At 34.8% G+C, this 23,836-nt stretch overlaps 7 protein-coding genes across 10 annotated transcripts; 5 read left to right on the top strand and 2 right to left on the bottom strand.

The window, feature by feature from the left end:
* The first annotated feature begins 590 nt into the window (after positions 1 to 590).
* On the top strand, positions 591 to 4,815 carry LOC126761278 (RNA polymerase-associated protein CTR9 homolog). The gene is made up of 9 exons (XM_050477312.1): positions 591 to 708; positions 773 to 871; positions 940 to 1,872; positions 1,930 to 2,564; positions 2,621 to 2,831; positions 2,892 to 3,230; positions 3,455 to 3,573; positions 3,646 to 3,983; positions 4,068 to 4,815. The coding sequence occupies exons 1-9, from the start codon at positions 667 to 669 to the stop codon at positions 4,706 to 4,708; spliced, it is 3,357 nt and encodes a 1,118-aa protein (XP_050333269.1). The 5' UTR covers positions 591 to 666; the 3' UTR covers positions 4,709 to 4,815.
* On the bottom strand, positions 4,788 to 6,020 carry LOC126761279 (lipid droplet-associated hydrolase). The gene is made up of 2 exons (XM_050477313.1): positions 5,764 to 6,020; positions 4,788 to 5,707 (listed from the first exon to the last, which is right to left on the bottom strand). The coding sequence occupies exons 1-2, from the start codon at positions 5,978 to 5,980 to the stop codon at positions 4,974 to 4,976; spliced, it is 951 nt and encodes a 316-aa protein (XP_050333270.1). The 5' UTR covers positions 5,981 to 6,020; the 3' UTR covers positions 4,788 to 4,973.
* A 752-nt stretch (positions 6,021 to 6,772) lies between these two features.
* On the top strand, positions 6,773 to 8,434 carry LOC126760946 (tubulin alpha-4 chain). Its single transcript, XM_050476765.1, has 2 exons — positions 6,773 to 6,877; positions 6,936 to 8,434. The coding sequence occupies exons 1-2, from the start codon at positions 6,875 to 6,877 to the stop codon at positions 8,319 to 8,321; spliced, it is 1,389 nt and encodes a 462-aa protein (XP_050332722.1). The 5' UTR covers positions 6,773 to 6,874; the 3' UTR covers positions 8,322 to 8,434.
* A 324-nt stretch (positions 8,435 to 8,758) lies between these two features.
* On the top strand, positions 8,759 to 10,656 carry LOC126760944 (putative neutral sphingomyelinase). Its single transcript, XM_050476763.1, has 5 exons — positions 8,759 to 8,877; positions 8,950 to 9,129; positions 9,198 to 9,381; positions 9,460 to 9,617; positions 9,771 to 10,656. The coding sequence occupies exons 1-5, from the start codon at positions 8,840 to 8,842 to the stop codon at positions 10,462 to 10,464; spliced, it is 1,254 nt and encodes a 417-aa protein (XP_050332720.1). The 5' UTR covers positions 8,759 to 8,839; the 3' UTR covers positions 10,465 to 10,656.
* A 288-nt stretch (positions 10,657 to 10,944) lies between these two features.
* LOC126760945 (acetyl-CoA acetyltransferase, cytosolic) lies at positions 10,945 to 12,763 on the bottom strand. Its single transcript, XM_050476764.1, has 6 exons — positions 12,632 to 12,763; positions 12,449 to 12,570; positions 12,279 to 12,391; positions 11,792 to 12,221; positions 11,540 to 11,725; positions 10,945 to 11,480 (listed from the first exon to the last, which is right to left on the bottom strand). The coding sequence occupies exons 1-6, from the start codon at positions 12,681 to 12,683 to the stop codon at positions 11,199 to 11,201; spliced, it is 1,185 nt and encodes a 394-aa protein (XP_050332721.1). The 5' UTR covers positions 12,684 to 12,763; the 3' UTR covers positions 10,945 to 11,198.
* Positions 12,764 to 13,315: 552 nt separating this feature from the next.
* On the top strand, positions 13,316 to 16,914 carry LOC126760943 (putative aldehyde dehydrogenase family 7 member A1 homolog). 3 transcript variants are annotated; one of them, XM_050476760.1, is made up of 4 exons: positions 13,316 to 13,611; positions 15,011 to 15,650; positions 15,724 to 16,161; positions 16,297 to 16,914. In XM_050476760.1, coding segments are annotated over exons 1-4 (1,644 nt in total). In that variant the 5' UTR covers positions 13,316 to 13,609; the 3' UTR covers positions 16,861 to 16,914. The 3 variants fall into 3 exon arrangements, with proteins under 3 accessions (XP_050332717.1, XP_050332718.1, XP_050332719.1); XM_050476761.1 differs by lacking the exon at positions 13,316 to 13,611 and adding an exon at positions 14,323 to 14,340; XM_050476762.1 differs by lacking the exon at positions 13,316 to 13,611 and adding an exon at positions 14,444 to 14,869.
* Positions 16,915 to 18,632: 1,718 nt separating this feature from the next.
* On the top strand, positions 18,633 to 23,507 carry LOC126762412 (uncharacterized). 2 transcript variants are annotated; one of them, XM_050479128.1, is made up of 13 exons: positions 18,633 to 18,803; positions 18,917 to 19,020; positions 19,095 to 19,176; positions 19,238 to 19,889; positions 19,978 to 20,087; positions 20,472 to 20,687; positions 20,815 to 21,007; positions 21,298 to 21,446; positions 21,503 to 21,737; positions 21,927 to 22,004; positions 22,182 to 22,531; positions 22,597 to 22,755; positions 23,137 to 23,507. In XM_050479128.1, exons 1-13 carry the CDS (start codon positions 18,729 to 18,731, stop codon positions 23,332 to 23,334), a joined length of 2,601 nt encoding a protein of 866 aa, XP_050335085.1. In that variant the 5' UTR covers positions 18,633 to 18,728; the 3' UTR covers positions 23,335 to 23,507. The 2 variants fall into 2 exon arrangements, with proteins under 2 accessions (XP_050335085.1, XP_050335086.1); XM_050479129.1 differs by lacking the exon at positions 21,927 to 22,004.
* The last annotated feature ends 329 nt before the right edge of the window (positions 23,508 to 23,836 follow it).

Here is a 23,836-nt window from a genome sequence, read left to right as displayed (position 1 = left end):
ATTCGTATGTCAATTACTTCAAACATTAGTGGGTTTTAGAGATTCAGATGATCATCATTCACTGCCTTATATTCGTCCTTGGAAAATATTTGTTTAATGATTTGCATACTTTCGAAGTCATTTTTCTATAATCCAAGAGCTGCTTACTTTAAAAAACAAACGTGTTGCGGTGTGTAACCCAACTAAAACGTAAGAAGAAGTCTACTCTCTTAACAGCTCTACAAGATGAAAAATTCGAAAAGAAAATTTGCTAGACTAAAATACTATTTTTATTTTATTCTATTATCTTAATTTGAGTTTTCTTATTCAGAATGTATTGAATGAAATAAATAATAATAACAAGTTAATAACATATTTTATAACATACATGTTATGTATACAGCGGTCATTTTAAATTCGTTTTCTCATAATGCGTGTCTATATTCATATTTATAAGTTGTTAAAAGTTTATTCAACTCGGGAGCTTACGAATTCACCACAAAAAATGTCACATTTCACATTCCCCTGTCAGAATTTTAATTTTTGTACCGTTTGGTACGCAGCCTTAGCTTAAGTAAATTAGTCGATAGTTTTTATAATCGATATATTGCTCTCAACGTTAACCAGCATTGGCGAAGTAATTAGTTTTTTGTTTTGGTTGCTGCGTTTTCAAGATTATTAAAAACCATGTCAGCGCCTATTGAAATTCCATTGCGGGATACTGACGAGGTAATATAACAGTATGCATTTTATTGTATTGTAGATATGAATATTTTTCTCTTAATGCTATCAGGTTATTGAGGTTCATCCGGATCAGTTACCAGAATGTCAGGAAGTACTAGCTATTTTACGCCAAGAGCGTTCCCAGTTAAATACCTGGGTGAACGTGGCGGTAAGTTTTTATATATAAATTATTCTTTAAATGTATACATATATTCTAATATCATAATTTATTTGTAGCTGGCGTACTACAAGGAGAAAAAAACAGCAGACTTCATAAGGCTTTTGGAAACGGCTAGAACTGAAGGGAATACCGATTATCGTGACATGGAGAAAGATCAAATGCGTGCATATGATATGTTGGCTGCACATTACGTACAGGAAGCAAATCGGGAAAAATCGAAAGAGAAAAAGCGAGAGTTATTTATGAAGGCCACAAACTTGTACACAACTGCTGACAAAATTATTATGTACGATCAAAATCATTTGTTGGGTAGAGCCTATTTCTGCTTGTTAGAAGGCGATAAAATGGAACAAGCAGACGCCCAATTTAATTTCGTACTCAATCAATCGCCTGCAAATATTCCATCGCTTTTGGGCAAAGCATGCATCGCCTTCAATAAAAAGGACTATAGAGGAGCTTTAGCTTTTTATAAAAAAGCACTACGTACAAATCCGAATTGTCCGGCGAACGTTCGTATGGGCATGGGTCATTGTTTCCTTAAAATGAACAATCAAGAAAAAGCTAAACAGGCATTTGAAAGAGCACTTGAACTCGATTCTAATTGTGTTGGGGCTTTAATTGGGTTGGCAATATTAAAACTTAATTTGCATGAACCCGACTCAAACAAATTAGGTGTCCAAATGCTATCGCGAGCTTATACTATTGATTCTACAAGCCCTATGGTATTGAATCATTTAGCAAACCACTTTTTCTTCAAAAAAGACTACCAAAAAGTTCAACATTTGGCATTGCATGCTTTTCATAACACCGAAAATGAAGCGATGCGTGCCGAGAGTTGCTACCAATTAGCACGCAGTTTTCATGCGCAGTGTGATTATGATCAAGCGTTTCAATACTACTATCAATCAACCCAAATCGCACCTGCTAATTTTGTATTACCTCATTATGGTCTTGGACAGATGTATATATATCGCGGTGATACTGAAAATGTAAGAAATACTCTTTTAATAACCATTAAAATATAGTTAAATTTATTTATTTTTTAGGCTGCTCAATGTTTTGAAAAGGTGTTGAAAATACAACCAGGAAACTATGAAACAATGAAGATTTTGGGCTCTCTTTATGCAAACTCAAATTCACAAGCAAAACGTGACATGGCAAAGTCACATTTAAAGAAGGTTACTGAACAGTTTCCTGATGACGTAGAAGCTTGGATAGAGCTAGCCCAAATTTTAGAACAAAATGATCTTCAAGCTTCTCTAAACGCCTACGCTACAGCATCGAATATTCTAACTGAAAAGGTTAAAGTAGAATTACCGGCAGAAATATTAAATAATGTCGCCGCTCTACATTATCGAATTGGCAACTTAGCTATAGCAAAACAAAAGTTAAACGAAGCAATACAAAGAGCTAGAGTGGAAGCAGATAGCTCGAATGCAGATAAACAATATTACGATTCCATATCAGTGACAATGACCTATAATTTAGCTCGTCTCAATGAAGCTATGTGCAGCTTTGACATAGCCGATAAATTGTTTAAAGATATATTAAAAGAACATCCTAATTATATTGACTGCTACTTACGATTGGGATGTATGGCTCGTGACAAAGGTCTCATTTTCGTAGCATCTGATTTCTTTAAGGACGCATTAAATATCAATAACGACAACCCCGATGCAAGGTAATTGGGTTAATATTAATTTATATTTGATGATAATTATCGTAAATGTTATTTAGGTCTTTGTTAGGAAATTTGCATTTGGCAAAAATGCAATTTGCTTTGGGCCAAAAAAATTTTGAAACAATCTTGAAAAATCCTACAACTGCTACGGATGCATACTCGTTGATTGCACTAGGAAATTTTTCATTGCAAACACTTCATCAGCCGATCAGAGACAAGGACAAGGAACGAAAACATCAGGAGAAAGCTTTGTCTATATATAAACAGGTATCGTACTAACATAGTATATCACACCGTTTACATCAGTTATAAATTTTTAAATGACAGGTTTTGCGCAATGATCCTCGAAATATTTGGGCTTCTAATGGCATCGGCGCTGTATTGGCCCATAAAGGATGTGTTATAGAAGCACGAGATATATTCGCACAGGTTCGAGAGGCAACGGCTGACTTCTCAGATGTTTGGTTAAATATTGCTCATATATATGTTGAGCAGAAGCAATACATCAGTGCAATACAAATGTACGAGAACTGTATGAAAAAATTCTACAAACATCATAATGTCGAAGTGATGCAGTATTTGGCACGTGCATACTTGCGTGCAGGTAAACTCAAAGAAGCAAAAACTGTCCTGCTAAAAGCGAGAAGAGTTGCGCCACAAGATACGGTAAGATAATCAACACAACACGACGAGCTGAGTCGATTCAGTTGTGTTCGTCTGTCTGTAAACATATATAAAGATCTATTATACCCTTTCATGCTATGAGAAATGCACCTGTGAAGGGTATTATAGTTTCGGTGCAGCCGAATAATAATTTCCTAATGTAGAAATACTTTGAGTAATATAAGCCATTTTTAATATTATTTAATTTGTTAAACTCAAATTTACAGGTATTACTTTTCAACATTGCTGTGGTACTGCAACGTTTGGCTATGGCTATCCTTAAAGACGAAAAGTCAACTCTTGATGTAGTGTTACAAGCTGTTCATGAATTGGAATTAGCGCAAAGGTATTGTGAAGCTTTCCCTATCAGGTTCATGTGAAAAAATTGCTAATCAGAACATTTTTTTGAAATTCGAAGATATTTTCAATACCTCTCGATTTGTGGTGATAAAACACGTTTCAATATTGAGATTGCTGGCATTGAGGCCAATCAGTGTCAGGATCTATTGTCTCAAGCCCAATATCATGTTTCCCGAGCTCGTCGTATCGATGAGGAAGAAAAGGCTTTGCGTCGCAAGCAGGAAGAAGAACGATTGGCCTTTAAGACGAAACAAGAAGAAGAACGTAAACGTCGAGAAGAAGAACAAAAGATGTCCCGAGAACAAATGCTTGTGAAACGCCAGGAATATGTTGAGAAAACGAAGGGTATATTGATTATTTCGGAAAATCCGCCTCAATCCAAAGAGCGCAAGAAAGGTACAGTCAAATTTATATAATATATAAAAATAATTTGCATATTTATTTGCATTTATTATATATCATTTACATTTAACAATGGAGGTGGTCGTCCGCGCAAAGATGGCTATGTTTCCGATTCTGGTAGTGATGTTGGAGAAGTTGATGGTGCTGAACGTTCTAAGAAGAAACCCAAGGAACGTAAAAAGGGTGCTGGTAGGAAGAGAAAATCGGCACAAGACAAATATGATAGTGACAGTGATGGTGAAATTCAACCTAGAGAAAAGAATCAGAAAAAGAAGAAGGCTAAAGAAGTAAAGGAATCGAAAGAAAAGTTGTCAGCCAAGCAACGACTAAAAATTGTTTCGAAAGCTACGATATCAACGAGTGAATCAGATAGCGATGCTGGTGGACGCAAGCGAAAGCATGTTGCTAACAGAGATCAAAGTGACAGCGACAGTGAAGGTAGTGTTGAGACCAAGCGCGTGCGTCGTATATCAAGATCACCGTCAGAACAACGTTCTCATAGTGAAAGTCGATCTCGTTCCGGTTCCCGATCTAGATCTAGATCACGTTCTGGTAGTGAATCTGAAAGACGGTCGCGTTCAAAGTCAAGCTCAAGATCTAGATCGCCTTCAAAGTCGAGATCTGCTTCGCGCTCACCTTCTTCTTCACCCGAACGTACAAAGAACAAGTCTTCAGTTAAGTCTCATTCACGCAGTCCATCGGTTTCAGAATCTGAATAAAATACTACATTTTTTTTTGTTTTAATATATGTAGCTATGTATTAATTCAACCAAAATACCACTAAAAATATATATATATAAATCATCCTCAGCTAAAATGTTAATAACATTTGTTTCATTTAATATATGTAATTATTAGTCGGATTTAATCCGATAATGATAGTTATCGACATCTATATATATGTATGTATGAAAAAAATTTCTAATTACATATACATATATTATTAATTTTATGGCAAAGAAAAAATTATGGAAAGCTATGCATTCATTTCAATATTTCTGAATGTTGCTTAATCATTTTACCTACTATTCGGGACATTGACTCCGAGTTTCTCAATACAAATGCATGATCTATAGACTCTTTATCTAATTCAGCATCAATTTTGGGATATTTTCTGCATATTTCATTATAATACTCGACTGGTACCCAACCATCCGTCGTACCATAATACATCTTTAACAATGGTAAATGTTTCTCCATCAAACTTTGATCTAAATCACGTACCCGTACCATTTCATCTTTTGCTAAAAATATTACTTTTTCCATCACAGGAGCCTTCGAGTATTCTAAAGCGGTTTCAATAAACGACTTCGGTATGTTTAAGAGCCAGAAATATATTTGTACTCCACAAATTTGAAGATATTTTGGTAACCGATTAAACAATGGAATTACAAATCCTAGAACTGTGTATAGTGGAATCCCAATTTTGGTGAAATTCCAACCGTTTGATGAGTCAATCATACGCTCTATTGTTGGAAATAGAAGGTAACATTTTTTAACCAGCTGCCGAATATCCTGAAATTCTAACAAATTCATCACCATCCATGCTCCAATTGAATGACCAATTAAATGAATTTTTGTATTGCGTGGCACAAAACGTTGAATAAATTCCTTTTTATGATTTAACTGTCCATTCAGATCAAATATTTTTTCATTTCCTTTAAGGCAAGGAACTTCCGTTTTGCAATCCTTTGAAGGTTCTTCGTGTCCTAGGTGACCTTTAAAAACGAAAACAGCAATTGAAAAAAATCAATTTAAAAACTGCGAATCTTACCAATTATCCAAACCGGAATTTTTTCACCCAATTGCTCATACAATAAGTGCAGGAATTCGGTATAAAAGCCAACTAAGCCGGGATTACCTGGAATACATATCACAATCTCGGGCACATTATCCATAGGCTCTTCTATCCAACGTCCCCAAGTAATTACGTGGGTAGGCCCACCAGAGATTTTGATAAAACCTTCCTTCATCTTCCTAAAATCATTCATTAAATTGTTTAATAAGCGATATGCAAAGATTAAGCCACATTTTATCGAATGTACTTATCGATATATCGAAATTTTAATGAAAACTCTCTCGGACGTGGCAATATGGAAAACTATTGGAAATATCGAATATGTCTGGATTGAAAGATCTCCCTCATCGCAAAAGTTTTCGTATATAATAAAAGTATTAACTATATTAAAAATATATTTTAAATAAACCATGATTTTCTGGATTATTAGAATTCGAAAAGGCAATAATAGAGATTACTTTAAACAATTTCTTTTTTAATACCAGTTAATAAATCCGGTAGTTTTATCATTATTTAAATTATTTACGTAATTATCTAAGTATATATACAGCAGATATCCGTTATCATTATTGGTTTCACATTTAAGTCGGGTTCGCACAAGCACATACATTTAAAGCTTTTTAAAAATTAGTAAAATTAGTTAAACTTCTGAGCTTTCAAAGAAAACAATATGTACTTAATTTTTTTTATATACATATCTATATATAAATAAATGTATACCATAAATGAAATTTGATTTAAAATATACATACATATTTCAATAAAAAGTTTTAAATATTATACTAAAGTTAAAACTGCGTCGATACCGATTGTGTAATTGATTTAAAATGGCGCGAAAAAAATATTTGAAAAGCACTCAAAGCGGTTTTCCTCCCTTCTACAGAATGTATACCATTTGTTAAACTAGGACATAAGTATGTACATACGTGAATTAGCTTAATGTGCTAGGCTTTAATTGTGCCTTGACATTAAGAACATTATCTTTCCTAACGGCATCTAAGATATTCGCAATAGCAGCTATTTTGCAATTTGCTTTGGGGTTGAAATATTGGCGCCTTTTTAACTTTTACATATAAATTCTTTAAAAATGGTGAGATGAAGCAATTAGTATCTTTTAGGAGTATTTAAAATTGATATTATTTTTTAAGCGTGAGGTAATATCAATTCAAATCGGGCAAGGAGGAATTCAAATCGGAAATGCTTGCTGGGAATTGTACCTTTTGGAGCACGGCATTGATGTTGACGGCTCTACTAAAAGTAAAGCAGAGAATACGAATGGATCGAATAAATTATCTCAAGATACTAAAAATGAAACCACGAATGACTCGAATACCTTTTTCGCAGAAACTGGTCTGGGCAAACATGTACCACGCACTGTTTTTGTTGATCTTGAGCCTACAGTTATAGATGATGTACGTACAGGTAACCTTAAGAGTCTGTATCATCCAGAACAACTTATATCTGGAAAAGAAGATGCAGCCAATAATTATGCACGTGGCCATTACTCTATCGGAAAAGAAGCAATTGATAAAGTTATGAATCGCATTCAAAAATTATCTGAACAATGTGAAAGTCTTCAAGGTTTCTTAATATTTCATAGTCTTGGTGGTGGAACTGGATCGGGCTTTACTTCTTTACTTATGGAACGCTTAACTGCAGATTATAGTAAGAAATGTAAATTGGATTTTGCAGTGTACCCGTCACCAAGAGTTTCAACGTCAGTTGTAGAGCCATACAATGCAGTTTTGACTACACACGCGACTTTGGAGACTTCGGACTGCGTTTTTATAGTAGACAATGAAGCAATCTACGAAATATGTCAGAATAGTTTGAATATTGATCGTCCCAATTATCGTAATCTGAATCGCCTTATTGCACAAATTGTTAGTTCAACTACAGCTTCTTTACGTTTCAGTGGTTCTATGAATGTCGATCTTAATGAATTTCAAACAAATTTAGTACCTTATCCTCGAATTCACTTTCCACTAGTAGCATACGCTCCATTGGTATCTTCATCAAATGCATCGCATGAGCACAATACTATAATGGCATTAACAAACTCATGTTTTGAAGCTTCAAATATGATGGTGAAATGTGATCCACGTGCTGGAAAATATATGGCTTGTTGTATGCTCTATCGTGGGGATGTTGTACCAAAAGATGTAAACGCGGCAGTATCGGCTATAAAATCCAAGCGACATATTCAATTCGTGGATTGGTGTCCAACAGGTTTTAAAATAGGAATTAATTATGAGAAACCTGCATGCGTACCTGGAGGAGATTTAGCCCAGACTCCTCGAGCAGTTTGTATGCTATCAAATACAACTGCAATTGCTGTTGCATTCAGTAACTTGGATTACAAGTTCGATTTAATGTTTAAGAAACGTGCATTTGTGCATTGGTATGTAGGCGAAGGAATGGAAGAAGGCGAGTTTACGGAAGCTCGTGAAGACTTGGCTACATTAGAGAGAGATTTTGAAGAAGTTGGTACAGATGATCAAGAACAAAGTGTTAGTGGTGATTATGAACTTTAAATTGTTTTATTTCAATAGAAAATAATTTTTTAAAAATATAATAAATATTTAAATATAAAATATAACAATGTAATATGATTTTAACGTGTACTAAATAAAGGCAATGAAACAAATTACCCTTTGAAATTACTAGAGAAGCTTGTTGAAAGCTTCAAATATTTTTGAGAAGTTGAAGTAGTGCACAAAACTATAATTACAAAAAAAATGTAAAATTAATACTTTACTAATTTCATTTTGTGGAAGTTTACAGTGAGGGTAGTATAACCACTTGCAGGAATAATTATTATTCCTGACCACTTGCGTGAATGGCATATAAATGAGCCATATTAAAAATCTTATCCTTGCAATAAAACGTAATGCAGACTAGAGCTGATAAATTCTTGATGACATCGTCGATCAACACAAAATTTAACTTTTCGACTATTGTGTTCCGACTGGTCCGATACTGTTATCACTAGCACTATCATAAACATAAATATATTTGTTACATATCTATATGTATATTTTTTTATATAAATATGTTGCTAAATTTAAGTATTTTAACACTAAATGTTTGGTATGTATTTTTATTGAGATACAATCATGTCAACACCACGCAAATTTTAATATCTGTTTTATAATATTCCAGGGGAATTCCTTTTCCTTTTATCTCAAAGGACCGTGAGGTACGAATAGCCGCAATAGGCTTAGAGCTTAGTTCAGGCAAATATGATATAGTTTCTCTACAAGAAGTTTGGTCTCGTAAAGACTGCGAAACCCTGAAAAACGCTACCCAGTCAGTATTACCTTACGCTCACTATTTCTACAGGTAAAAAGTCATGGTGTATATTCAGAAGCTGTTTATAATTTTAAAGCAAATTTCTTCATTATTTTCAGTGGTGTTATAGGTTCAGGCCTCCTGGTATTGTCTAAATATCCTATTTTAAGCTCTTTCTTTCATCCTTGGAGTGTTAATGGTTATTTTCACCGTATTCAGCATGCTGATTGGTTTGGGGGCAAAGGAGTTGGTTTATGTAGAATCCTCGTGGATAAGCATGTAGTACATCTGTACAATACTCATGTAAATATCATATATAGTCTAGTAATCAGTATACGTATATACATATATTAAATGCGTTATAATATTAATAATTTTTAGCTTCATGCGGAATATAATAACAACAATGATGATTACAAAACTCACCGGGTAATTCAGGCTTTCGATACAGCACAGTTTATTCGGGCAACAAGAGGTGACTCTGTTCTACAAGTTCTTGCGGGAGACTTAAATGCTCAACCTCATGATTTGACATACAAGTAATTAATATCCAAATTTTATTACTAAATTTACAATACAATCTTTTCAATAAGTCATAAATATGTGTATGTATTTTCTTAATAATTTTAAATGGAAATTTTTTTATTCAAATACTATTTGCTAATATACATATTGCTTTTCATTACTTTCAGGGTTCTCTTGTATACATCAAAAATGAAAGATTGTTGCAATTCTAAAAATATTGTAACAAATGAATATCAAAAAAATTCCTATACTGCTTCTAATGCTATTAACAATATGTCACCTGGAGTGCATATTGATCATATATTCGCAAGAAGTCCTGAAAATATTGCTCTTTCTATTATTGACTATGGACTGCCGTTGACCGAACCTGTACCTGGCCAAAATTTCAGCTATTCTGACCACGAAGCTGTATTAGCAAAGTTGCATTTAAGAGATGCTGAACATTGTATTGGGGAAGGAGCATGTATTGTTTCTTCTAGAAATAAAGAGCATCACATTAGCGAAGAAGCGGCGTTTAAAACTGACGGATGTCTTATATCGAAACGTGTAGCTGTTTTGCATGAATCAATATCGTTATGCGAAACATCACTAGATCAACTGAATATAGATCGTATATTTTACTACAGTGTCGCTGTTATTCTTGCGTTTATTTTAGTAGTTTTCTTGGAATATCCATCTCCATTAGGATTTAGAACATTGTGCATAATATTGAAACTCTTCATATCAGGTGGTCTATTATTTTGTATTTTCATGGGATCTGTGTGGAATTACATGGAATGGAATGGTGTATTATCTGGAAAAGTAGCCATGGAGTTAATGTTGCGGTCCATTGAAGTTTTTGAAAGCATACCAAAGAATTGAAACTAAAAGTTGGTGACCGTACGTTTCTTGGTTAAAACTATATTTAAAAGACACATTAATTTATTCCAACTACATAAATAAGCTCAAAATGCATTTATTATTGAATTACGTATATTAGATTGGTTCTCATAATGTAAACGTATGTATGTATATGTGACTAAGTACAATGAATAAAATGTATACATAACTATATATTCTACTATATTTTGTATACATATGTTTAAGCAGTAGACAGGTGCGTGCGATTTTAGAATTTTGTTACTTATACTCGATAATGGTTTTTCATTCGGCAAATATTAATTATAATTCAACCGACGTATACGCGGAGCGTAAAATAGGCAACGGTGGAACATGTAATCAAGTAGCGTTGGTGATAGACTCTGAACAATATCATTCTAGTTACAGATACTATATAGTTTATATTCATGTGTACTCTATATGTACCACATACCACAAGTTTTATAAGAAAAGCTCACCACAAACTTTCTTGTTGTTTTTATTTCAAAGTAAACAATATTGATAGGTAACATTACGTAAATTACTCTCCCCTGACCAATATGTGTATGCTTATTGAATTACTTCTAAAATAGTTATGCAAGCTCCATATATACATACATATAAGTATTTGCATTTCTAGTTCTACATAACAATTGACTTTGGTTATAACAAATAATTTACATTTACATAAGAATGTCTCATTATCAAATCAGTATAAATAATAATTATTCTCGTTTTTAAACACGTTCAATAGCCATGGCGATACCCATCCCGCCTCCAATACATAATGATGCGACGCCTTTTTTGACATTCAACCTTTCAAGTGCATATAACAATGTAACTAGAATTCTGCATCCCGATGCACCGATAGGGTGACCTAATGCAATGGCACCGCCATTAACATTCACCTTATCGGCGTTGACTTTAAGCTCTTTTAATACTGCAATAGATTGACCTGCGAATGCTTCATTTAATTCAAACAGATCCACTTCATCCTTTGTCCAACCAGCCTTTTGTAACTTTAGAATGAAATTGAATTCAATGCAAATATAAGGCTAAGGCGTTAAAGTTTACTTACAACCGCTTCAACAGCAGTCACGGGACCAATTCCCATGATTTTAGGATCTACACCAGTCTGTGCCCAAGCCACAATTTTTGCCATTGGTTTAATGGATCTCTTTGTCACCTCTTCCCCTGACATTAACAACACCGCTGCAGCAGCGTCATTAATACCTGAAGCGTTTCCAGCTGTTACAGTTCCAGTCTACACAAACATATATTTGAACGAAACGGAGACTTTAATTAAACTTTTTTATAATATCTTCTCTACCTCAATAAAACAGGGTTTCAGTTTTTTGAGAGCTTCAATTGTAGTGCCCGCTTTAATGTACTCATCCTTTTCAAAAATTTGAGTACCCGCACGCGTTTTTAATTCGACTGGGACAATTTCCTTTTCGAAGAAGCCATTTTTTTGCGCGTTCTCAGCCAGATTTTGTGAGTGAACCGCAAACTCATCTTGTTCGTCACGAGTAATATTGTATTGCTTTACCAGGTTTTCGGCAGTGACACCCATATGAATGTTGTGCATAGCATCGGTGAGGCCATCGTGAGTCATTGTATCCAACATTGTTCCAGGACCCATTTTGATACCATTTCGTAAATGGATAACGTGTGGTGCCAAAGACATACTCTCTTGGCCTCCACAAATAGAAATCTTGGAATCGCCACATCGTATGGATTGGAAACCTAAGGCGACAGTTCTGAAAATAAAAGTATACTTTAGAATGCCATATACGAATTATATTTTCTGCACGCACTTTAATCCTGAACCACAAAGCATATTAATATTATAAACAGGGACATTTATAGGAAGTCCTGCTTGTAGGGTAGCCTGTCGTGAAGGATTTTGACCCTGCCCAGCGGTAAGACTCTAGTAAATATGTTGATTAAAATGACATGAAATGATGTGATTTCAAATATTGCTCACTTGACCAATGACGACTTCGTCCACATCATTACTGTTAACATTAGCTCTCTTTAGCACTTCTTTAATAACAACACTACCTAGTTCCGATGCTTTCACTTTAGAAAGTGATCCATTGAAGCTTCCTATAATTTTAAGATCCGAATTAACTCATATAGAGAAGGACTCTATCGAATATAAAATTACCAATCGCTGTACGAGCAGCGGATACAATATAAACGTCTCCAGTGTTAACCATTTTAAAACCTTCTCATTCAAAATTATTAAAATAACTAAATTTAGAAAGTGCCAACAAGTTGCGAACGAGCTTTAGACGATTAGTTGATACAAAGTACAATAAGTGGTGGTAATGAAATATCGATAAATAAAACGATTTCAATAATCTATAACAATTACGTTGTGGTATTATATCTGTTACTGATATGATATGTGATAATGAACTCACTTGTTATAAATCACATGGTTTTATTGGTAATATTTTACAGCTGAAATCACCTGATCGAAATACTTCGTTTTTCACAGAGATGTTTTATAAAATGCTATATAATTTATAGATCAAAATGAGAAATACGGAATAATTGCTTTCCGATTTTAAAATTTGCCAATACTTAGCTTCCTTCCATAACAAAAGTTGTTATAATCGGAAATTTGTCAATTTCCGGTGACAGACGCATATACTTTAAACTTGACTTCAAACTTCGAATGCCACAACGGGAGCTTTCGTGATTGGCACTTAGGGTTGCCAAATATGAGGACTGTCACGTGACGTGTTCCCAATGCTGAAATAAAATTTCCTAAATTAACCAGCACCCATTAAAACAGTAGTACGACTAAGCATTTAGACTATTTGGAACCCAATATTGCACACGGTTAAGATTCAGCAGGTTGAAAATTGTTCCTGAGTTAAAAACTTTACTAGTGAAAAGTAGACCGGTCAATCATTACTTTGGGACTACACTATAAGCCATTAAATAATAAGATATTGTTATCAGCCAGAGATAACGACAGCTGAAGTTGGCTTATCAGCGCAGGAGGTCCATTCCGTATACATCTCTCAATTATGAGCACATTATAAAGCACTCAGTTCGGAAGTAAATGCAAGTTGAGACGGTCCTGTGTTAATTTAAAAAAAATATTTAAAATTTCGTATAAAAAATCTTGTACATGTAAGTAGAGAAATGCTCAATTTAAATATATGTTTATGGGTATGTGTGTTAGTTAAAAAGTTCATAAGCATGTTTTGTAAAAGGTTTCTTTGGATAAACATCTATATGTATGTATTTACATATGAAGATGCATATTTAGTGGGGCACACATATAAATTAAGCACAATCCATTTTCTAAAGTTGTTATCAAAACATTGATTTGGCATTTTTACCCAGGCATATTTCATTAAATGGCACAATCTTAGGTACCTACTTAATTACTTATTGTGACTTTGAAGATAATCATAAAAATGCTTATAACAATGAACTTGATGTCTTAATCGTTGATTGTACATACAGACAAACACATATTGATATAGTACATATGTACATACATACATATGTTCCAGTTGCTTGATCTGCTATAATTTGCATATGCAAAGAGATTGACTGACATGCTAAGATCGACTTTAATGACAACAACTAAAATCGCAGTTCACTCCAACAAAGTATAGTACTAGAAATCTCAAATTGGTTTACAAAAGCAACCTATAGTGTAAACTAAAATGTCTGATTAATGTACATATGTATGTACTTTTTATATAATAAACACTTGAGATTATGACAATAGATACGTGTGTACGTAAGTTTTTGCTTCATAAATCAGCTCAGAATAACAAGATAACCGCAGCATTCAGAAACGATAAAGATTTTGCTCACCCTTACATACATACGGATACATAGCTATATGTATTAATTTTTTTATGCCATGTGCAAGTATTTAACTTAGATTGTGGATTATTGATAAGAATGAAATGGCAATAATAAAATTGTATACAGAAATTCAAATAAACAATTTAAAATTTAGTTCGTTCGAATTATGCGTGTATAATGCCGGTAAAGCGCCAACAAGAAATCTAGTGCTTTATGCATACATAAATATGCTTTATTGATGATTTGATGAATATCTTGACTGGATATTCATCGCTAGCGCCAGATTGACTCGCTGTGACCTTTTCTGTTTTCTAAAGTGAAAAATTCTGTTACGGGAACGCGCCATGAGTCATTCGCTGTATATATAAGTAGATCGACAGGAAAATTGGCTGTGTCGAATATAAAAAAGGTCCAGAAAAAAATTTATCGATTCGTTTTGCGCGCTGATACTGAGTGTGTATATTTGAGATGATGGTGACAATCAAAAGGTTTAGATTAAGATGTCATAAAACGATTGAAAAAAGTTGGTATATGAGCCTCGAATAACTGACACTAAGACCCCTAGGTATTATTGCCTCTTTATTGATATTCCTTGAAATATGTTTTTTTTATTTCTGATTTTTTAATTTACATCGTGGATAACAAACGGTCAGTGTAAATAAAAAATTATTATTAATTAAAATATTACTTATTTGTATATTTTTAGGATGTCACTTGTGAGGCATTTGAACCGAACAATCTTGCTGAAGCGCAATCAGACGGCACATTCATGCTTCTTTCACAAAAGCTCTCCATTAAAATCAAAGAATGACTATCTAATTGATTCAGCTGAGTATGCTTTCCTCAAGGATATTGGTCTAGAACGCGAAAACTGTGGTGTATATAATGGATCGTGGAAAGGTTCTGGGGAGGTATTAACATCTATTGATCCAGGAACCGGGCGCAAGATCGCTAACGTTCGTGTGGGAACATCTGAAGAAATGAATGAGGCGATAAAAGTTGGAGTGAATGCATACCAGCAATGGTGTCAGGTGCCAGCACCTGTACGTGGAGATATTATACGTCAAATTGGCGAAGAAATGCGCAAATATAAAGAGCCTTTGGGAAAGCTTGTCAGCTTAGAAGTTGGAAAAATATTCAGCGAAGGACAGGGCGAAGTTCAAGAGTTTATTGATATTTGTGATTACGCGGCAGGGCTTTCGCGAATTTACTCAGGACAGGTAATCAATTCTGAACGGCCGGATCATACAATTTTGGAAGCTTGGCGTCCTTTAGGCTTAGTGGGCATTATATCAGCATACAATTTTCCGAATGCCGTCTTTGGTTGGAATGCTGCAATAGCTTTGGTAAATTCTTTATATAAATAAGTTTCGAATCAATCATAGCTATTTACTATGGTATTCTTTGGTTTTTGGGCAGACAACTGGAAATAGCGTTCTTTGGAAGGGAGCCCCAACTACGTCTCTAGTCTCAGTAGCGACCATGAAAATCCTTTCTGAAGTTTTGAAACGTAATAACTTACCACCTATTGCAGTGCTTTGCCAAGGAGGCGCCGATGTGGGTCAGAAACTTGTTAGCGATGCTAGAGTGAAACTTGTGTCGTTTACTGGCAGTTGCGAAACTGGTCGCAACGTCGGAGTGGAGGTCCAAAAACGTTTTGGCAAAGTTATATTGGAGTTGGGTGGTAATAATGCTTTGATTGTGGACCAGGATGCTAATTTCAACATGGTATTAGAAGCTGCACTCTTCGGTTGCATTGGCACTTCCGGCCAGCGTTGCACCACAACACGTCGTATAATCGTACATGAGAAACTATACGATCGCCTGGTTAAGGAATTGGTAGTCAAATACAAACAGGTACGCTTTGTATTATTTTCTACCTCTTAAAACGGCTAAAGACTGTGCAAATCATACCAAAAAATTCAAGTCTTTGGCATATTTATTTATATGCCATTGTTGCTATACTTAAATTTACATATAAATATATTGCAGGTTCTTCCAAAGGTCGGTCATCAATTAGATTCAAATACACTAGTTGGTCCAGTGCATTCTCAACAAAATATTGAACATTATAAAGCCGCCATTGCCGAAGCTGTCAAACTCGGTGGAAAAGTTGCATTTGGCGGAAATGTGATACAGTCTGAAGGTTTCTATGTGGAACCGACTATAATAACTGATTTGCCACATGATTCTCCAGTGGTGCATCGTGAAACTTTTGCTCCAATTGTTTATATTCTTAAAGCTAAATCTATTGAAGAGGCAATCGAATGGAATAACGAAGTAGATCAAGGTCTGTCTTCAGCGATATTTACGGAGAACATATCGAATGCGTTTAAATGGATTGGTGCACAAGGCTCTGATTGTGGCATAGTAAATATAAATACTACAACTAATGGGGCGGAAATAGGCGGTGCTTTTGGTGGTGAAAAACACACCGGTGGAGGTAGAGAATCCGGTTCCGATGCATGGAAACAATACTGCAAACGTTCGACAATAACATTGAATCATTCTGGTAAATTAGCATGTGCACAAGGTGTGGTTTTCAATGTAGAATAAACGATACATACTTATATGAAGAAATTAAATACTTTTTTATTGTTATAACATAAATGTGTATGTACTTTTGTGTAGAAAATTTAAAGATTTCTGAGAGATCAACTGTATAAATGAATATTACATGGTGGGCGTTTTAATGCCTTATGATATTTACAGGCATATTGTCAAAAGAGATAGAAACGTATACAAAATTAGTGGACGTGAAGCTAATAATCCTTCACTGATTTTAAAATACCATTCAGGCTTAAGAAAGTCTTATCCGAAACATGGAATTTTAATCTCACAAAAATTTTATTAACTCTAGAAATGAGTAAAAAATCAGTTTCAAGGGTTTCCAGACTAGTATAAATCCAGTTTCTGATCCGCTTTTCAAAAGGCAATTTAATTGCCATGTTGCGTCTTCGCTGGACGTATAATACTCGTACTCACATTTTTTTAAGTAAATTAAAAAAATACTTTTTTACTAGAACAGGGTTTATTCACTTTGGCTCGAAGTTTGTAATACTCAGAAGAAAACTACTCTATAAAGTATACTGTAAATATAAATCATCAGCGTGACGAGCTGAGATAATTTAGCCATGTCCGTCTGTATACATATGTATAAGTAAGTGAACGGTTAGCTGAAATTGGCGTTTTTATACTCTTTCAACAAGTTGCTGCAGAGCATAATAGTTTTGTTCACCTAACGATAGTTTTAGGGTTTTTATAACTATATAAATGATCAGGATGACGAGACGAGTTGAAATCCGGGTGACTGTCTGCCTGTGCGTCGCCCGTCCGTGCAAGGTGTAACTTGAGTAAAAATTGGGAAATCTTGATGAAACTTGGTATGCACGTTCCTTAGTAATGCCCACCTGTGTGGCAAAATATTTTGAAAAAGTGAGCGTGGCCCGCGTTCTAATAACTTTAATGTACAAATGATAACAACGCTCACTCCCCATATAGCGGTACTGTTCAAATCTACTAAAGGTACAATAAATCAATAACTAAATACGCCAGAGACATTAAATTTCACTTTTGGCTTTATGTTAAAATTGAACAATGGGAGTGGCACCGTTCACTTTTTGGCGAAATCATATATCTTTGTACCCGACCGACCGATTTCGATTAAATTTAATAACGTAGCATTCTTCTCTTTCTATATAGGCCAATGTATGGGATATACAATTGAAAATCAGAGATAATCTTTTCCTGATAATAATATCTCTGTGCCCCCCTATAACTAATATCAGGATTTTCGAATATTCGGCTGACTGTACTCCATATGATTGTTGATTGTATGTGAGGTATCTTCATGAAACCCAGGGGACAATTTTAGTAGATAAAATCGGGTCGATACTACCCCAACTAAAATGATTTTCGTTTTTCTAACAAACCTTATGCCGAATATGTTGGTGAGTGTATCAGTTATATATAGTATATCTATATATGTGACCTGGTCTACGGAAAGGGGGTTTAGGTGTCAAAAAAAAGGAGAACAATTAATGAGATAACGAGAAACTGACGATTATTTTTAACAGCTTTTCCCAGAAAACTAGTTTTCGCACGTTAGCTCCCTTTTCGTAGACCAGGTCACATATATAAAATTGCTTAGAATCCGATCCTCTAATTGACGTTTTATATCTTACGGTATTCCGCTGGCAAGTTGAAAGATTATAAAATATTCGGTTGCACCCGAACTTGTTTCTTGTTTTTTTGTTCAGCTTGTCAGCTTACAAACTCATATCACTTTTCCATTTTGTCGAGTTTCCATGGACACTTTGGATCTATTTAGTCGATAAACAATTCGTTCTCTTTCAGCGCTGCTCTTCAGTTTTGAATTAGATTATTAATTAAATACAAAACAAACTATTGAAAAAGGCTTAAAGATGGAGGTTATGGAAGAAGGAAATTTAATGGACAGGGTCCCAGTATTGTTGCAGCGAGATTTACAGTTTTATCAGGTAAGAAAAATCTTCAGTCAATAGTTTTATGTAAATGCTTTTGTCTTATGATGATATTATGCAATTTTTGCATTTTTTATTCATCTACATACCTACCAAAAACCTGTGAGAAGACACATCAAAGAGTCCTGCAGGAGCGCATTTGCCTTGGTGTGGTAGGAGGGAAATTAGATTTCCCACGTTACGCCTCGTTTGCCGCCATTAAAATTGTTTTATGGTGAGTAGTATTTCGAGAACTTCAATTTTTTTATTAATTGCGAACAAGTTTTGGTTATCATTTCGGTTACAAAGGTGGGAAGATGAATACTATGCTTCTTACCAAAAGCATTCTGGATTATTGCATGCAGAATGGGATCTGTTGTCACATGATCCGGTAAATAGTATGGTGGAATTATAATTAAATAAGCACTTACATACATTTCGATCATTTTTAGACCGCTGTTATTGTGAAAACATCAGATCCTGAAAAATTCGTAAATCTCGTAACGCGGTCGGCTGATATGCTTTTGGAGCATCTACATATACTATCGCAGGAGTCCTTAGACCATGCCGACCTCTCTGTGCTGACTGCAACAATTGGTGCGGCGGCGCTCATAAAAAATTGTTTAAATATTTACATGCAAGCAGCTAATGTAAAGGTCTATCGCCCAAAGGGCAATGAAAAGGGTGGCGCATTAAGATTGTCCTACAAGCAATACTTACAAATGGCTGAAGCGCTAGCGGAAAGGCTATTAGATTTACATTGTAGACTGCTGTTGTTGTACATAATACAAGATGCAGATTGTCTGAATTGGGAAAATAGTCAACCGTTTTTCGAATCAGAGCGCGGTTCTTACACCATACAAATGTGGTGGCACTACATTCAGGGCATTAAGGACGACCTGTGGAATTCAGTACCACCAAAGATGGCCCAACGTATTTTTGCGGGTATTTTAAATGAAACTCTGGGTGTTCTTACAGCGCGTTATTCGTTAATTTTAACGAGTGTCGAAAGAGCTCAGTTACATTTGGCAGATATCTCTAATATGTTGTTTTGTGTGGCAGAATTGTTGCCTTTCATCTGTGAAAGTGGTGAAGCCTATATAGGTGAGTGAATGTAGGAAATGGAAATTTTGCCATTAAACATCATTTCTATACATATAATACGTGTGTATTTTATGGATCTCGTAAACAGGTCTACAGCTTCCTACTCAAAATGCTATTATCCGCGATGTACACGCTAAGTGTCGAGAGTTGTTTTACTGCCTTTTGTTACGTGGTGCGCCGTTAGGAGTGCTGTCAAAGGTTGGTTACTACTTCCATGTACATATGTATGCTTACTAGCCACTGAATTTACATTAACATAGGATATTGCTTTTTATTGGGTCAAATAACTAACAGCCTTGCTTTTGAGTAGATTTGAAACAAACGAATTATTATTCGTATTATATTATTCGATGATATATTTTAAACTGACTTCAATATATTTAATCTAATGTTAGTGAATATTAGATAGTTAGTCCAACATCATACATTTATAACTGCAATAGCTCGACGCATATCCATCACTTTGGTGTGTTATTATTTTAAAATCTGGCATGTAAAATTAAGCACCTAAAAATAGTTCCAAGTATCGCCTTAAATAGTGAGGATGTAGCAATTTGTACAGTCAACAATTTTGCATTTCAGCTTTGTCGTAAGAATATTGAAAACATGGAAATGTTCTCGTCCAGGCAAGGATTACCATGCGCTTGGATCTTATTTGCATCACCACGTCTGTTTTCTACGGATAAGACTTTTCAGTGGGTAACTGAATTCGGTGATCTCAGCGCGAGAATTGCAATATCGCTGGAATTGAAGGTACTTTTGGCTTTTCCCGAAGCTGATTGGGCATACTTATTGAAGGTAAACCAATTTATAATCGTTTCGATGACAAAAGTAGTTGAAACGTAACGAAAGTTGTGTTTGTGACCCAACATATATTTATTATTTTGCAGTTTATTAATCAAATATTTTTCTTTTTACAATTAAGGTGCTTTTAATGCGCAACGCACAGGTGACCGGTATAATTCTTCGTCATATTTTCTCACATTTGCCGTCACCGGAGAATTTCAATAACGAGAATAGCTCATTTCTCAGTGACGTTGGTGAACAGAAAAAATGCGAGGCATTTCTATGTCGGGGGGAATGTTTAGATTTATCGGATCAAATTAGAAATCAAGCAGGTAAGATCATAAATAATATAATCTGGGTCCAAATATTACGTAATGGTAAGGCGACGTGGTATAAGCAAAGCCCCACCGGGTTTCTAAGATTATTATAACATTTATTTGAATACTCTTCTGAGGGTCAGGATAATGTACACTGTTTTATATAGTTCCTGGTCATTTCATGCTTTAGAAATATACAATATACACAACAATGTTTTTATATGAATTAGTTTGAGTGAAATTCTTTAAGTTAAATAGTGTTTATTTAATATTATTATTAAACATGCCTTCTGAAATGGATGCAGACCCTGTCGGCCAGTCTAACTACCAAATAGTTTTATCCCTAACGTATCTGCTGGTGGCGGTTGGAAAAGCTGTCGATATTAAATCGTGCCTCATTAAAACCTTAGAAGAGAGTTCCGCTGGTTGGAGTGACTGCCTTGACAAGCGTCAGGTATGAAAATTTTTGCGAGAAATATTTCATTTCATATTGATAAATTCAAAACTCAGGTTTGGAATCAGAAGCGACCACCTTGGCTGGAAGCAGTCATGCATTTTGTATATCCGCTTCTGAATTGTGTTGTTGACATGTTAGTTAATGCTGTCGAAGCGGGTGCTAGTATGTACCAGGCAATGTCATTGGCTTTAACATGTGTTTCCGAGATGTGGGATTGTATACCCGAAAGCCTTTACAAAGTGACAGTTTTATTGCAAGACATCATACCAGTTTCAACTCGTCCTCTTGGTATGTATATTCTGCGAGCCTCGTAAATGCTCACCAATATTTTAGCTTCAGCGAGTATCATGTAGTCTAGTTGAATTTGCAGCGGAAAGCAGCGTATAAGCTCTGACCCGCTTTAAAGCACGCCAGATACTCGTATCATTCACTTACCGCTATTAAATCTAAATAATAATTTTTTTGTTTATCTTAAAGGCGATTCGGTACTCATGCAAGTAGTTTTTGCAGCTTTATATACCGACCTCATTCGAAAAGCTAAATTTTATGAAAAGGGTAAGTAGTAATTTAAAGTTTCTATTTGTTGTGTGTAAACAAGAACATTTTTGGTGCTTTTTATTTCGTTCCAACATAACTAGAGGCATTATCTAAATTTTTTAACTTGCTTTGCTCTCTAATAATGCTCTCTAAATATGCAATTTGTTGATAAAAGTTAAATAATATTTATTATAGAAAACAAAATGGAGAAGGCATCAACCTGCTATTCCATTTCCGAAGCTATATGCTGTATAGACGAAGACGACAAACACACCGATCAAATCGATTTATTCTTAAAGCAAGCACGAGACTCCATAGCTGTCGAAACCAATTCTCATTTTGAATCTAACGGTGGGGCCCGCAGTTGGGTGAGCACATTAAGTACGGTGAAAATTGATGATTTAAATAACACAAATACGGAACGATTAACGCAAAGTCCACCGATAAATTATGCCTCCGAGCTAGATGTGGGTATAGCAGATTATATAGCAGACATATTGGTTAGTGATGTACTCACAAGTAATATTGGAAGGCAAGCTTTAAAGGTAATCTTTAAGGAGATTTAATAAGTGCTTAGAATACCTCACATTTTCATTGCTTCGCACCAAAGACAAGTTATAGATATTTGAAGAATAATGCAGATTGGTTAGAGGAGCAACTGGGTTCTGGTGTCCCCGTTAGTGGGCCAAATCCGGGGCAGAGGATCAATGAACCAAAGGATTCGATATTGTCAACAATGTTTTTTGTTGGAAGTCATACGTTTGACCAGGTAAGAAACACAAATGAAGAAATAAATATAACAAATAATAAAGCCCATGTCTTTGAAGATTATTCTTATGGTTTGTAGTAATTTCTGTAACTCTTTATATTTATTATTCAGAAATGAACTTTTCATAAATAGTTCAATTATATATTAAGTAAACGTCACTAAACGTCGTGATGAACAGTATTTCTTTTTATTGAGAAATATTTAAATGCCCACAAAATATATTCTATCGCCCTAAATTTAATGAAGTTCTGATGGAGGTCAAAATTAAAATATAAAAACTACTCCCTCTAACACTCCCATCGTTTGTCTGTCTGTTTCCAGTCCTATGTGCTCACAGTTACTCCCACATAGTACAACATATAAATAATTGTTTCTTTTCAGCTGCTCAGCGGTGTTCTAAACATCGACTACATTACTTGGCTTCAAACACCTCTTTCTTTGAATGCCGAACGAGCTTGGCTGCATTTGTCCCGTCGTTGCGATTTCCAGGAAGACTCAAAGCTTAGAATGCCCGAGGTGACCATGGTCGCTGGTATTACGCAAGTCATGAAGAAAATGAAATACCCAAAGAAATTCTAAGCATATTTCTAGTTGGCACACATACTTAAAATACACATACATACATACATACATATGTACCATACATTGCTAGCTTGCTAGCGTAAAAATATTTGCTACAAGTCCAGTAAATAAAAGTGAAGCCAGTTGACAATAATTGGTTTGGTATTGAAGTAATTAAGCTGGAATAAGTATACGACTGTTTTAATTAATGAAGTTTATATATAAATTAATAATAATTTAAACAAAAACTATTCAAATGTCATATTTCTATGCATATGTATGTGTATCTGAAATCAAAATAATGAGAACAAAATTTAGCAAAAGGGTAATCCTACGAGTACTAAGCTTTTGATGTTCTACTACGAATGAGCAGAGCTAATGTATTTTTTGCTAATTTTATTGAAAAAAACCATATTTACAAGTAATTCTACAAATCAAAACAACATGTTCAATAATATGCTAACGAAAGCACTTTCAGGCACTTGCGTGTTGCTATAGTAATTTTCTGATTTTTGCTTAC

Source organism: Bactrocera neohumeralis, chromosome 6 (genome assembly GCF_024586455.1).
Source record: "Bactrocera neohumeralis isolate Rockhampton chromosome 6, APGP_CSIRO_Bneo_wtdbg2-racon-allhic-juicebox.fasta_v2, whole genome shotgun sequence".
In the NCBI taxonomy this organism is placed as follows: domain Eukaryota; kingdom Metazoa; phylum Arthropoda; class Insecta; order Diptera; family Tephritidae; genus Bactrocera; species Bactrocera neohumeralis.
This window is presented reverse-complemented; position numbering and strand designations above follow the sequence as displayed.